The sequence below is a fragment of the Ursus arctos genome, unplaced genomic scaffold (assembly GCF_023065955.2).
Source record: "Ursus arctos isolate Adak ecotype North America unplaced genomic scaffold, UrsArc2.0 scaffold_23, whole genome shotgun sequence".
Lineage (NCBI taxonomy): Eukaryota > Metazoa > Chordata > Mammalia > Carnivora > Ursidae > Ursus > Ursus arctos.
In genome coordinates this window covers 23,428,899-23,441,402 of record NW_026622908.1, presented here as the reverse complement: position 1 = coordinate 23,441,402, position 12,504 = coordinate 23,428,899, and the positions used below count along the sequence as shown (strand labels likewise).

At 49.3% G+C, this 12,504-nt stretch overlaps 1 protein-coding gene across 4 annotated transcripts in view; it reads right to left on the bottom strand.

Moving 5' to 3' along the window:
* Window positions 1–12,504, bottom strand: part of PRR5L (proline rich 5 like) — an 80,564-nt gene that overhangs the window by 33,850 nt on the left and 34,210 nt on the right. For all 4 annotated transcript variants that reach the window (XM_057317142.1, XM_057317143.1, XM_057317141.1 and 1 more), the window contains one exon: window positions 319–376. In XM_057317142.1, coding sequence (XP_057173125.1) covers window positions 319–376 — 58 coding nt within the window. The remainder of the gene's footprint in view (window positions 1–318; window positions 377–12,504) is intronic.

The following is a 12,504-nucleotide window of genomic DNA, read 5'->3' as shown; positions in this document are numbered from 1 at the left end:
ACGGCATGGCAGGATCTGTAGTATAATTAATCCTTCACAGGAGACCACCAGCATGCATCCTATGAAAAGCCCCAACAAGGTCAGTGAGAAGACCACCCCCCGGTTCCACCTGGCTTCTCAAAATACAGATGTGACTGGCACAGCCACGAGTGGCCGGCTCCGAGCGAAGCGCTGCCGCCTAGCTGGAGGAGAAACGCGGGGTGAATCACTCACTTGGAGCCCGCCACTTTTGGACAGAAGCGTTTCAGCTGTCCAAACACCAGAGGCTGAGTCACAGAGCCCGAATAGAGGGCTGTACGAGGGTTGCCTTGTACTTGCCTTCACACAGCTTAATCTTCTCCTCCACAAACAACAGGCCTTTTGCGAGAAGCTGGTTCTGTCAAGAGAGAACAAAGAACACAAGGGTTGGGCTCCTTCAGAGAGTGACAAAACCTTCTTCCACTTCCAATGGCTGAGGGCGCGGGGTGCTGGGCACTTGTAGGCTAGTCAAGCCTCCAAGTCTGAGGTGCCCTTTTGTCCTCTTGGAAGATCAGGCTTCGGGAGAAGTCCGTGAGACATCCCACAGCAAACAAGGGAGACAAGAGCCAAACCCAACCGCCACCCATCCCTCCAAGCAGGAAGGAGGCATGCCTCATGCTTGGCTGGCTCCTATGGCAGACCTATGGCTGACACCCAATGTTCTTCAAGCCCTTAATCTAAACTCAGAAGAGGGAGCATTGAGGTAATGGGAAATTACACAGAAATGATATTTTTTAAAAAGATAAATTTAGGGTTTCTCACGCTAACATGAAAGAGACTATGTGCAAAACATTAAGCAGCCCTGGGTATGTGTCCGTCAGTGAGCGTGTGGGGGAAGTTCTGGAAAGAGAGAATAAGGTGAAGTCCTTTTGCAATTGCACCTAACAATTGTTGAGTGTTCTGTGTATGTCAGAGGGTTTATATCCTTCATTTCACCTAATTCCAACCCTCCGGACAGTTCCATCTGGTTGGTGTCATCACTCTTACTTGACTGCTGGTCAGGGCAGACACTGCCTGTAGGAGACAAAGCAGGTCTTCCTGGAGCCAGCAGCCATGTCCTCTCCATTCCGCTTTGCTGCCTACCAGCAAGTCTTCCCACCCAGACCCCTTCCTGCCGTTGAAGGGCTACAGCAGGTCCCATAAGAAGTGGAACAGCCTCTCCACACGTCACAGAAGCTGCGAGAGCAAGGATGTGCTGGTGCCTCTCCACCATACCTCATATTATCAGATTATCAAAGGCCTATGCTTATGGGGCAGGGGGACCACAGGGATATGTATCCTACACAAAAAACCTAATGCATTTCTTAGTTTTCTCCTTGATAAAACCCTACAACCCTGTTGCAATGACGACAAGAGCATGCACAGCAGAGTGGAAAAAACTTGGACATTAGATGGGTTCAAGTCCCACCTCGGCCACATTCTAACTGTGTGATCTTGGCCTTACTTTCCCCGATTCTTGAGTTCCTCATCTGTAAAATGGTACCCTACCAGCAATATCATAAAGCTCGTATAAGGATTAGTCATTGTAAATACACATCACACACACACACACACACACACACACACACACAGAGTATTTTATGTCCTTAGTACTCAATGGCAACATGCAGTGATGATCATAGCTGCTCTCTTAGCCCACCTACCTTCACAAAAGGAGTGGGAGGTAGAGAGAGTCTGTAACGAATGGGCCTACATCAAATATATTAAAATATTTTTAAAAAGGAACTACCACATTTCTGTGACTCATACATATGGACCAAATTTCACAGATCCTATTAAAACTCACAAGATATGGGGCACCTGGGTGGCACAGCGGTTAAGTGTCTGCCTTCGGCTCAGGGCGTGATCCCGGCGTTCTGGGATCGAGCCCCACATCAGGCTCCTCTGCTGGGAGCCTGCCTTCTTCCTCTCCCACTCCCCCTGCTTGTGTTCCCTCTCTCGCTGGCTGTCTCTATCTCTGTCAAATAAATAAATAAAATCTTAAAAAAAAAAAAAAGATATGACCTAACTTCAAAAAGTAGTCGGCCACTGTTTGGTTTCAAGATGGAACCCCAAATCCAAGTTAGAGTGACATCTTATGGGAGAACACCAACTCTGTTAAAGGAGAAAAGAAAAAATCCATTCCTTTATAAAGAACTATGGTACAAACAGGTAATTAAGGTGAAAGCCCAATTACGTTCTCTCCCTTCCAGCCTCGCAAACGAATCCCAGCAGCTTCTGGGCCAGAAAGCAAGAAACCACCACGGCACCCAATTTAGACTCTCAGAAGCAAGGCTTTGTGACAGCTGAGCCAGACAGGAAAGGGTTACAGAGGTGCTTCCAGGTAGCAATCGCTCCATCGGCATGTTTCTGAGCAACTGGGGCCTCAAGTCCCTGCATGGGTCCCTTTCACCCATCCGGAGGAGGTTCTCAGAACGTTCCTGGGCGCTCTGTGCCAGGCCTCCTGAAGCCATGACTCTCTGTCAGCACCTCTAATGCCAGTGCAGCTGTCCCAGGCTTCTTCCAAGACAGCTTTACAACCCTCCGCAAGCTCATGTCTCTGAGGGGCGCCTGCGAGTGTGGTCAGGCCTCCCTCCTCATGCAGTTTCGGTGACTGTGTCCCATCACTGCAGTTATCTACACTTGCAGGGGGGGCTGGGGGGAACCAGAAGCACTGGGAGATGGAGAGAGAAAAGCCTCGTCCAAGTGCTATCATGACTTAATCAAAGAAATGAATTAAAACCCTATATCCTATGTGTTAGGCCCTTAAGGGTGAGGAGCATTTCTTAGTTTAGTGCCCGTGGCTCTGAGAGCAGTGCCCCAAACACGGCAGATGCGAAAGAACATTTGCTGAGTGTATATGTTGCCCGTTTTGGTGCTAAGGACCATTCCGAACTTCTAAGAAATCAAGATAAGAGACAGAATGTGTGTAAGAGGGGAGAAAGGGATACAGGGTCCCTAAATTTGTTGACGTTTCTTCATTTGGTAAAAATGACTTTGTCTGGATCTTAAGGAATAAACTTTAAAAGATGGCCCAGGTTCTCCTTTCTTCTCTCTCCTAGATCTTTCCCCTTCAAGGAGACATTTGGGGGGGAAAAACCACACACAACATTTTTTTTCTTTTTCAAGGAAAAGAAATTACTTGTGTATTATAGAGAAATGGAAAAGGAAATATCCTTTTTAAAATTCACATGATACACAGCATGGCAATCCTTAACTTAGACCAAATAAGAGCAACAAAAACTTGGGCTCGGGAGGAGATCCGAGGAGCGTCTAACCATGCTGTCAGCTCCCCAGCCCTGTGGTCAAAGTCCACTGGCCACACAGTTTTCATGGTATTCAGGTGGGCTCCTTTCCGGGAAACTAAAGAACCTTTCAAAAGTATCTTGCATATTTTTCTATCCCTCGGTACTTGTAGATTTTACTCTTATTTCACAGTCGAGCAACTGATCTCTAGCTCTTTTTTGGCACGTGTGCACAGAGGAAGGATCTCTGGGGCCAGCCACAGCCCCCCTTTCTAGAGAAGCACCTGTCATCCACTTAATGGACCTGTGCCCCCCACCGTGCAAGCTCAAACCCCCTGACCCCAGCCTGCATCGTTGGCTTAGCCGACTGGCCTGGTTCCGACCCCACCCCTGACCCAGGCCTCGAACTGAGCCAATGGTCTTCTCTCCTGGGAATATGTAGTCAGGCAGGACCCTGTGGAGGTTAGGGTCCTATGTGACAGCAGGCCTCACGATCCAAAAGGCCTCCTGCCTGGGGTTTAATGCTCTGTAGTTAACCGTTTCAATTCTTAATAGTTTTATCTTTGAACTTGTGTTTTGTACGTGAAATTGGATAGGGCACTATTGGGAGGACATACCAGGGCTTGGGGCCTCAGCTCCCTTGGGGTCCTGCTTCCTACCACTTCCCTAGGAGGGGTTTTCAACACCTGCTCCCCGCCTTCTGGTGGCTGGCTGTAGGGTCTCCCTCGCCCTGCCCACCTCCCACTAGCCTCCTATTCCCCGGATGGTGAAAAGGGTCCTGTCGGTGGGGACCCAGGCACAGGTGCAGGGAGGGGAGGGTTGGGGGCCTGCCCGGCAGCATCCTGGGGAGGGGCCTGGTGGCAGCCCTCCCCGTCCGGGGCTGGCAGTGCTGTGGCTCAAGTGGTGGTGGGGGGGGGAGGCTCTTGGCCACCCCTGATCTGGGTACTGAGAGTGCGAAGGTTACGATCTCTTTTGGGGTCACCTGGCCACCATGGGTCGCAGCAGCAGGCCCACAGGAAGGGGAGATTGAGTTCCCCACCCTGGCCATGGCCAAATTTTTATTTTGCACTGAGCCCTGTAAATTATGAAGCCAGACAAGGCGGGCTTCACAAGGTGGTCACTTCACTTAAGGCTATGCCAACCGGACATCTGTGGGGCTTAAGGCTGCTGAGACTTAAAAAGTGGAGGTGGGGGAGAACCAGCCTTGAATCGGGCATCCATCATGAACGGTCTGTCTTTCTAGGCACCTGTTCTCCCTGGAACTCACCCCACAGCATTCCCAGCCCTCGACCAGTGCCTGACTCCAGAAGGTGCCAAGTACCTGCTCGCTGTGGTCAGTGGAGATAGAGCCGTGTGGGGCCAGCACTGGAAAGAACCTGACTTTTCTCTGGTCCCACTCCCCGCCCCATGACAGCAGCCCCATCACCTCCCCAGCCCTAAGGCTTCAAGCGAAAAAACAACTTACGTTAAACAGCAGCCACCTGGGAAATGATCTGGGACTTGGAACAAGGCCCGTGGTTACTTAGTGCCTCACCCCCACCCCAGAAATGAACTTGGACGTGGAATACACCACACTTAAGTGGCAGAGAAGCCGGGACGTGAGAAACAGCGGTCACGTCTAATTTTTCTAAGACATCAAAAAATAGGCTGCCCACAGAAAAGTGAGGTTCAGCTAGGAAAAATGCAAAAAACAAGGATGTCTGGGGAAAGGCACTAAAACCACCCAATCTTGAGTGGGCAGGACAGATTCAGCTCATCCTACCGAGGTGATCATGGAGGACAGGCAGGAGGAGGCGGGGCGGGGCACAGAGAAGGTGGGCTTGTCACCAGTGTGCACCTCCTGTCAAGCAGGCACCTCCCTGACCCCACAGGAGGCACTCAGGAAAACAGGGAACCCACAAGGCTTGGGGGTGGGGAGGAGGACACTAATCCCATCTTCCCAGAGGAAAGAACTTTCCATACAGCGGGAATTCTGTAAATGCTAAGACTGCCAGCCCCCTGCCGCTTCTACTGCTGTAGCAGTGATGATGATGATGATGATGATGATGACGACGACGACGATGATGATGGGATAGGAGAGTTACTTCTGATTTTTACCCTTGTCAGGCATACACTAGCTCATTATACCTTTGCCACAAACTATGCCCGTTTTACAGATGAAGAAATCGAGGCTCAGAGAAGCAACCAGCAAATGTGAGACCAGAACTGGCACCCAGGTTGGTCTGATTCCAAACTCAGGTCTTTCTCCCATTCTATGCCCCTGGTTTATTTTAGCAATGATAATAAAAAATTCAAAGATACAAATTGCCATATGTTGACTGTTCCTATGTACCAAGCACTTTGCATATATAACATTTCCTCTAAGAACCACAGCAACCTTTTGAGGGAGGTACCATGATTACAACTAGCTTACCACTCAGAAAGCTAGGTTCAGGGAGGTTAAGTGACATGCCTGCACTCACCCAGCCAGTAAGTGTTCCAGAAAGGACGGATCCAGATGCGCCTGGCAGAAGGGCTGGTGCTTTCAGCCACTGTGCTCTCCCGCCCTGTCACCTGGAAAGGCTGCTTATGTCCTTGCCCACAGGGGAAAGTAGAGGAGATCCATTTCAGATTCACACATACTGGGAGCAGTTGGGCTTAACAGTCTCGGGTGATGTCACTCAGTTCCACCACAAAGCTTCCATCCAGCTGGGTCATTCCTGCTGCCCGACCCTGCTACCAGTATCCCAAATTCCGCCTCTCCAAAGGTACTTTCTCAGGGCCTCCCTCTCTGCTACCCACTCACTGTCTAGCAAGGCGAACACCTGGCTGCCAAGTGGATTCCATTCCCAAATGAGACATTCTTTCCAACCCCAGAGGCGTCTAGAAGCATGCCCCTCTGCCTCCCGAGAACTTGTGTTAACCAACAATTCCACTCCAGGCATGTTTCCAGTGATACCAAGGTCTACAAAGATTCCTGGCGTTGGCACCCAGCCAGTGATGGAAATGGTGGGCCACCTCCTTTTTTCCCCTCTGCGACTTTGGAAGTACAGTCATCGTCTCTAAGGATGTCTGCATTTCCTGTGAGCCTGGATACCTTCCTAGATAAGCAACCAGAAGGCTTATAAACACGACTCACCCCCAGGCCCAGAGAGTTCCTAGTAAACCAGTCCTGATGTGTGTGTCTATCAGGGGGTGTGATGAGACCAGACAGAAATGCCCAGATGGAGGGTGAAGAAGATTTAAAACTTGGTACAACTGCTAATTCTCCAGTTAGCACCGCTTCAGTGGTAATTAAGAGGGTGAATTCGGGCTTTTAAAAAAGTTGTTTTACAAGGAAGACAGAAAACAGTCCATGTCTGTTTCACTGGACACACACACAATTAAAAATACTGAAATTTCTCTTCCCCAGGGTTTTTCAGAGGCTGCCTTTAGGGCATCCTTTAACATTTAAAGTATAATCCAGAAGATTTTTCTTCTGCGGCCCGATGGCCTGGGTTTGATAGCTGCTCTACCTTTTCCTAGCTGTGCGATCTTGGATAACCTCCCTTCTCCGGGCTTCAGCTGCAATATCTGTAAAACGGCAAGAACAGAATCTTCCTCATCAGCTGTCGGGAGGAATGAGTGACGTGGCCCAGGGAAAACGCTTAAAGCGTTTTGCGTAGGCATCCGAATCACGGACTGCTGGGCCCCAGGCCTGCACTTTCTGATTCTGTGAGTCTGAGGTGGGACCTGAAAATGTGCTTTTCCAACACGCTCGCAGTGTGGTCCGGGGACCACACTCTGAGAACCATCCGCTTAAGAATGCCTGGCTCGTAAATGCGTGAAAATGTTAGCGGTCGTGACTGTTATTGCTTTGGTCCTCCTTACAGCTAGCTGCTCACCAGCCTCAGACAAAGTTGCTCTGTTGCTTTCCACACCTAACAAGTATTTCTCAGCCCTTCCAACTCAGTCTTTATTCCTCGTGGCCCCTGAACCGCTGCACGGGTCCCCGTATCTGAACACCGCGGGCGTTCCCAGCACCCCCACCCCCCACGCCCGCCGTCCCTCCTCCATCAGTGCCCTGAGCCTGGCTGCTGCCTGCTCTATGGGAAATCACCCGATTTCATACATAATGGTTTCCTGAGAACACGTACTCGTGTGGAACGAGACACTTACAGGACGTAAGGAGGAGTTCTGCTCCCGTAGAGCTAAGAAGGATTATAAAATCCCTAATTACACCTCATCTGGCAGGTGATACACTTCCAGCGTTTTGCACCTACGTGTTCCTTCTTTTGCAACGGAAGGTGCAGTACCCTAAGGCCGATGAGGCTAACGACCGACCTGCCACGTCAGCATGCCCGCTGAGTTTCATCGTGACCCCAACTATATGAAGACTTACGGTTCTCAATTTCACGAGACCCATCTCTTCCATTTATCTTCATAAAATTTGAGAAAAGTACAATAAAAGTATTCAAGTAATTGCAGAGGATTCAGGTAATTGCCGAGGAGATGGAGTATGGCAGAGGGACTGAAAGGTAACACGGCAGGTTGGCGGGCAGCCCCCCCCTCCACTGAGAGTAGCCTGAAACATCCAGGGGTCCTTCTCGCGGGCCCAGACGGTACTACCCCATTCTCTCCCCTCACAGGGCCAAGGAAAGCTTCTGCCAACCCCCTCAATATTTACAAACCCCACAATGCCTTTCGTCCAAGTACTGGCCAAATCTGAAACGCAACCTGTAACGATGTTCTCACCTAACGGCATCATCCCCTCCCCTCTTCCTTGTCTTTTCGCTGGAGCTCAGCCCACTTGCTCAACGCCCCATCCCTTGCTGCCCTCTGTCCACCTAATCATCTTTTTCCATTTGGGGAATCCCACTGGTTGGAGACTTCCCAGGCTGACCAAAGAGGAGCTGAAACTTTTCTCCTCTATTCCATTTGAGTTTGGGGGGGGGGGGAATCACACACAAGTGATTTTCCCCACTCTTTATCATCTCTCCACCCAACTAAGCTGTGGATTCTAACCAGTTCCATCTTTGCCCCTACAAAATCTACCTAGTCTGGGACTGTTTGGAAGGCTTTCCCATCCACTCGGGGTTTCAGTTAACACTACCCAATTGGATACATCTGTGTCCCGGTTCCGTCTGCAATCTCCAACCCCACAGGGGCCACGATGCTTCCATGGGTCTCCTCCTTTGGCTCCACCAGGTACCAAAAGCCCTCAATGAATCTTCCCTGATCGTGAGGTGCTAAGGAGGAAACTGGGCTCCTGGGACTCTCACAGATATGGGCAGTAGGGACGAGGTATTTGTCTCAAATGCTACCAGGCCATCCACGACCCTTTGGCATTAGGGTGACTAAATTTCCCCTTTTCCTAGGTATTCTCTCGTTCAGAGCCCCTAACTATAGACGGAGTTTCTGTATCGAGTGAAACTCTAGTTTCACCAAAAGGAATTTAATTTTCTGGGCTTACCGGAAAGCTTACAGCAACCACAGCACTGCCAGCAGATACAGGACCAAGAAAAGATTATCTGCAGCTCCCCCCTCCCCATGCCCCACACCACCAAGGTGGTTAACCACTAATTAGGTGATAGAAAAACGCCGAGCATATTCATATCATTAGTTTCCAAAGTTATAAGGAACCAATTATCTCACAGAGCTGTCTCCATGACACAGAGTTCCCCTGGGAAACTCCAACTGTCCTTCCAGGCGCAATTCAAAACAGAGGAGAAAAGAAAATTCTATACTGGAAATGTCAGATTTGGGGGGCCAGCGTCTTCTGGAAATCTATCTGTGTTTCTGTCGCACAAACCGCTGGTCTTCCGTGTGTGTGGACACAAGATAAGCACCGTTGTCCCACCTGCTTCCCCTCTGCCTTCCCCTCAGGTCATTTCCATTATTCTTCACTTGAAGATATTCTTTCGTGACTCTTTCTTTAAAGCTACAAAATGAGAATGTTCGCTTTCAAAAGCAGAGTCACAGAGAAGGCTTTGTAAGTAGAGATGCCTGGGCTGGGGGTGTGGGGCCCAGGAGATGGGCGTCCATTGCTTAAGGCAGACGGCCAGGAGGGGCCATCTGATCCTTCACATAGAGGGCCCAGTACCCACAGAGCCCATTCATCATCTTCCCCAACAGCCACATCCACGGTGGCGTTGGGGTCTTACCTGTCCACCCCTGGGTTCTGCTCCTTCTTTGTCCCCAGACCTTCCTCCCTCCTCCTTGCTGGAGGAATGTTCTTCCTGGAGCCCATTCAGACTTTCCTTCTTGAAACGACATCTCCCAGTTGAATATGAAGGCTGGCCTCTAGAACCCTCTCTCCTGGATTTCCCTCCTCCCCTCCATCCTCCCTCATGGAGAGTTCTACTTGGCACGGCTTTGGGACCAGCCCATTTTTGAGAGGTGCCTAGCACAGGGCTCTCAGAACCCAAGTCTCTCTTGAGCCACCTTTCGCATCTGGTCATAGCCAGGGCCACCTGAACTGTTATTCTTTGCAGGCTATTTTTCTTCAATCCATCCACTTTTTAAAACATAAATATGCTAAAAATGAAACTATAGCAGCATCGTTTGCCATAAATAGAATGTAACTCAACCATCAACTCAATGCAAGAAAAAAAGTTACGAAATCCTAATTAGTGCCCCTGGCTGAAGGCACTACATTTGAGGCCTGCTCTGTCCTCCTGAAACAAGGAAGACGGCCAAGTCCCGCAGAAGTGCAGAAGACACTGGCACAAACCGAGACCCTCTCTGGCACCATCAGAAACGCTAAAGGAAAAGGAAGGGAAATACCTTCCAGCCACGAAGACTAATATCATTTAACGCCCCTGCCTCCACCACCTAAACTCACCTGTCTCTGGCGGACAGCCCCTCCCTGTCTCCCAAGAGGCCTGACTGAGCACCTGCTCCAGGCCGTGTACTTCCCGGGCACTGCGGAGCCAAACACCTTTTTTAAAAAGAGCTCTGCACCTACGTGAGAGTTAAAACCTACACTGACACAGACAGCTAGACAGCGTCCAGGCTAACTTTCTCTCCAGTCTAGCACCTTCCACTAAGGAAAAACCCAGATTCAAAACTGTGAAAACCAGTTCCTACCCCACACCCACAGAGACTCACTATTCACCAAGCAGTTTGTCTGATTAAGCTCTCGATAGAAAAAAAATGACGTGTGGTTATTAGTTAAGTGTTTGGCATATTTTGTAAGCAGCATTAACCACCGCCAAAAACCTCAGGGCTTCCCAGATCAACAAGTCCCCACCCAAACGCCCTTCCCCAGCCATCCTAGGGGTAAGCCCCCCTTGCCAAAAGACAACTGACATTTAAAACCCGATTGAAACCACACCAAACGCTGTCTATTTTAAATGTCAACGAGGAAGGCAGCCGGGCTGGCAGATTCCTCCAGGACTGATTGAAAAACCACTTCTCTGGAGTTGGATCTGAAAATCAATCACTACAGACGGCAAGAGAAGAGGCTGAGGACAAGACTGACCTTTGAGTCAAGGGCAACTGAGATGATTCACATTTGTAACTAATTACCTCTTTCTTAATCTTTATGTTTGTCTTTCCCTGGACGGGGGATTTCTTTCGAGCAGCTGAGACATCTGAGCCGACTGAATTCCAGGCTTCTGTTGAGGTCTGCTTTGTCCAGATTTATAGTGGCCATTTACCGGGGTGTGTGTGTGTGTGTGTGTGCGTGTGTGCGTGTGTGTGTGTGTGCGCGTGTGCGTGTGTGTGTGTGTGTGTGTTAAAGGACTGACATCTGCCATTCTTTAAAAGTGCACATAAAAGTTTGAGCTTCCCGAATCTTGGTAAGAAAAGAAAAAAAAAAAAAAGAATGCGTGTGTTGTTTTTAAGACCTAAAAACTCTTTAAACTGTCTTAAAAGTATGTTCTTCTTGGATATGGAATAACATCACCAACCTGAAACCAAGACGTTTTCTGTTTTTATGTAAGTTCCCCATTAAAAGGGGTGGATGGCACTTCAGAATAACAAATGTGCATACATATAAATTTAATGACCACATTACTCTGTCTTGCTCTGTGCTCATCACTGTTCTGAACACTTGACAAATAATAATCTAGTTAGTCCTCACAACAACCTTATAAGGTCTGGTCCTCTTACCCCTGTTTTTACAGAACAGAAAACTAAAACACAGAGAGGCAAAGCAACTTGCTCAAGGTCACACAGCTAGGACGTGGCTATGCTGGGCAGTGCACCCAGACAGTCTGGCTTTAGGGGGCATGATCTTGACCACTCCCCCACCCTGTCCCCCCACCTTCCTCCCCACACACTATGTGCTGAGTGCTTTACGGGTGTTATTTCATGTAAACCATACCATGACCTCTAAGGTAGGTCATATTTTTATTGCCATTTTACAGATGGGGAAAACAAGGCATTTTGCCCGAGACCACCTAGCTAATAGTGAAAAGCGGGAATTCTGACTTCACCGAAGTGTCACCCAGTGAGTTACTCAAACAACACGTCCTCATGCCCTCCCCCTCCCCCACCATCTGCCTGTGGTTAGAGTCAGGAAAACAACTTTTATCAGTGGATTAGAGACCATCCTCTAAGTGAGCCTGGAACCTTGAATTCCACAGCCCCGTAACAACAGGGTTTGGGCAGGAGGGACGTCAGATCCCCTGATCCAATCATCTTTAACAGAACAGACCGGGAGGCTTAGCGGCCAGAAATAACTTGGCTGAAGGGCACATAAACTTACAGCGACCCAGATGCCTTCCATGGGGGTGGGAGGGAAGGTCACTAGAGCAGCAATTCTCAAAGTGTGGTTTGGGGCCCCACGAGAGATCCCCAGACCTTTTCCACATGGTCAAAACTACTTCCTCAGTAACACTAAGCCACGCTGTGCCCTTTCCTGGCATCCTCCATGAGCGTACCGTGCGATTTTCCAGAGACTATATGATGTGCGGTATCGCAACAGACCGAATGGGAAACAGATACGAGGATCCAGCCACCCCCTCTTCAGCCAGCCGGTGCAGAGACTGGCAGACATAAAACAATGCCGCTCTTCTGGTTCTTTTTAATTCTGCAAAAGCTATCTTTCCTAAAAATGCCGTTTACGCTCCTGTGTGATAGGTCTATTATTTAAATGCATTCAATATTTTAAAGTTTCTCAGGTTTAATGTCCAATATGGTGAAGACAGAGCTAAGCCAAATAAATGGTCATTTTTAAGAGCACAGAGGAATCCTGAGACTGAAAAGCGTGAGAACTGCTGCCCAAGACCATCATCTCCATGAAAGGAGGGACCACGCTGGCCCTGCACATATCAGGGACTCAGTGTCCGTAACTTTG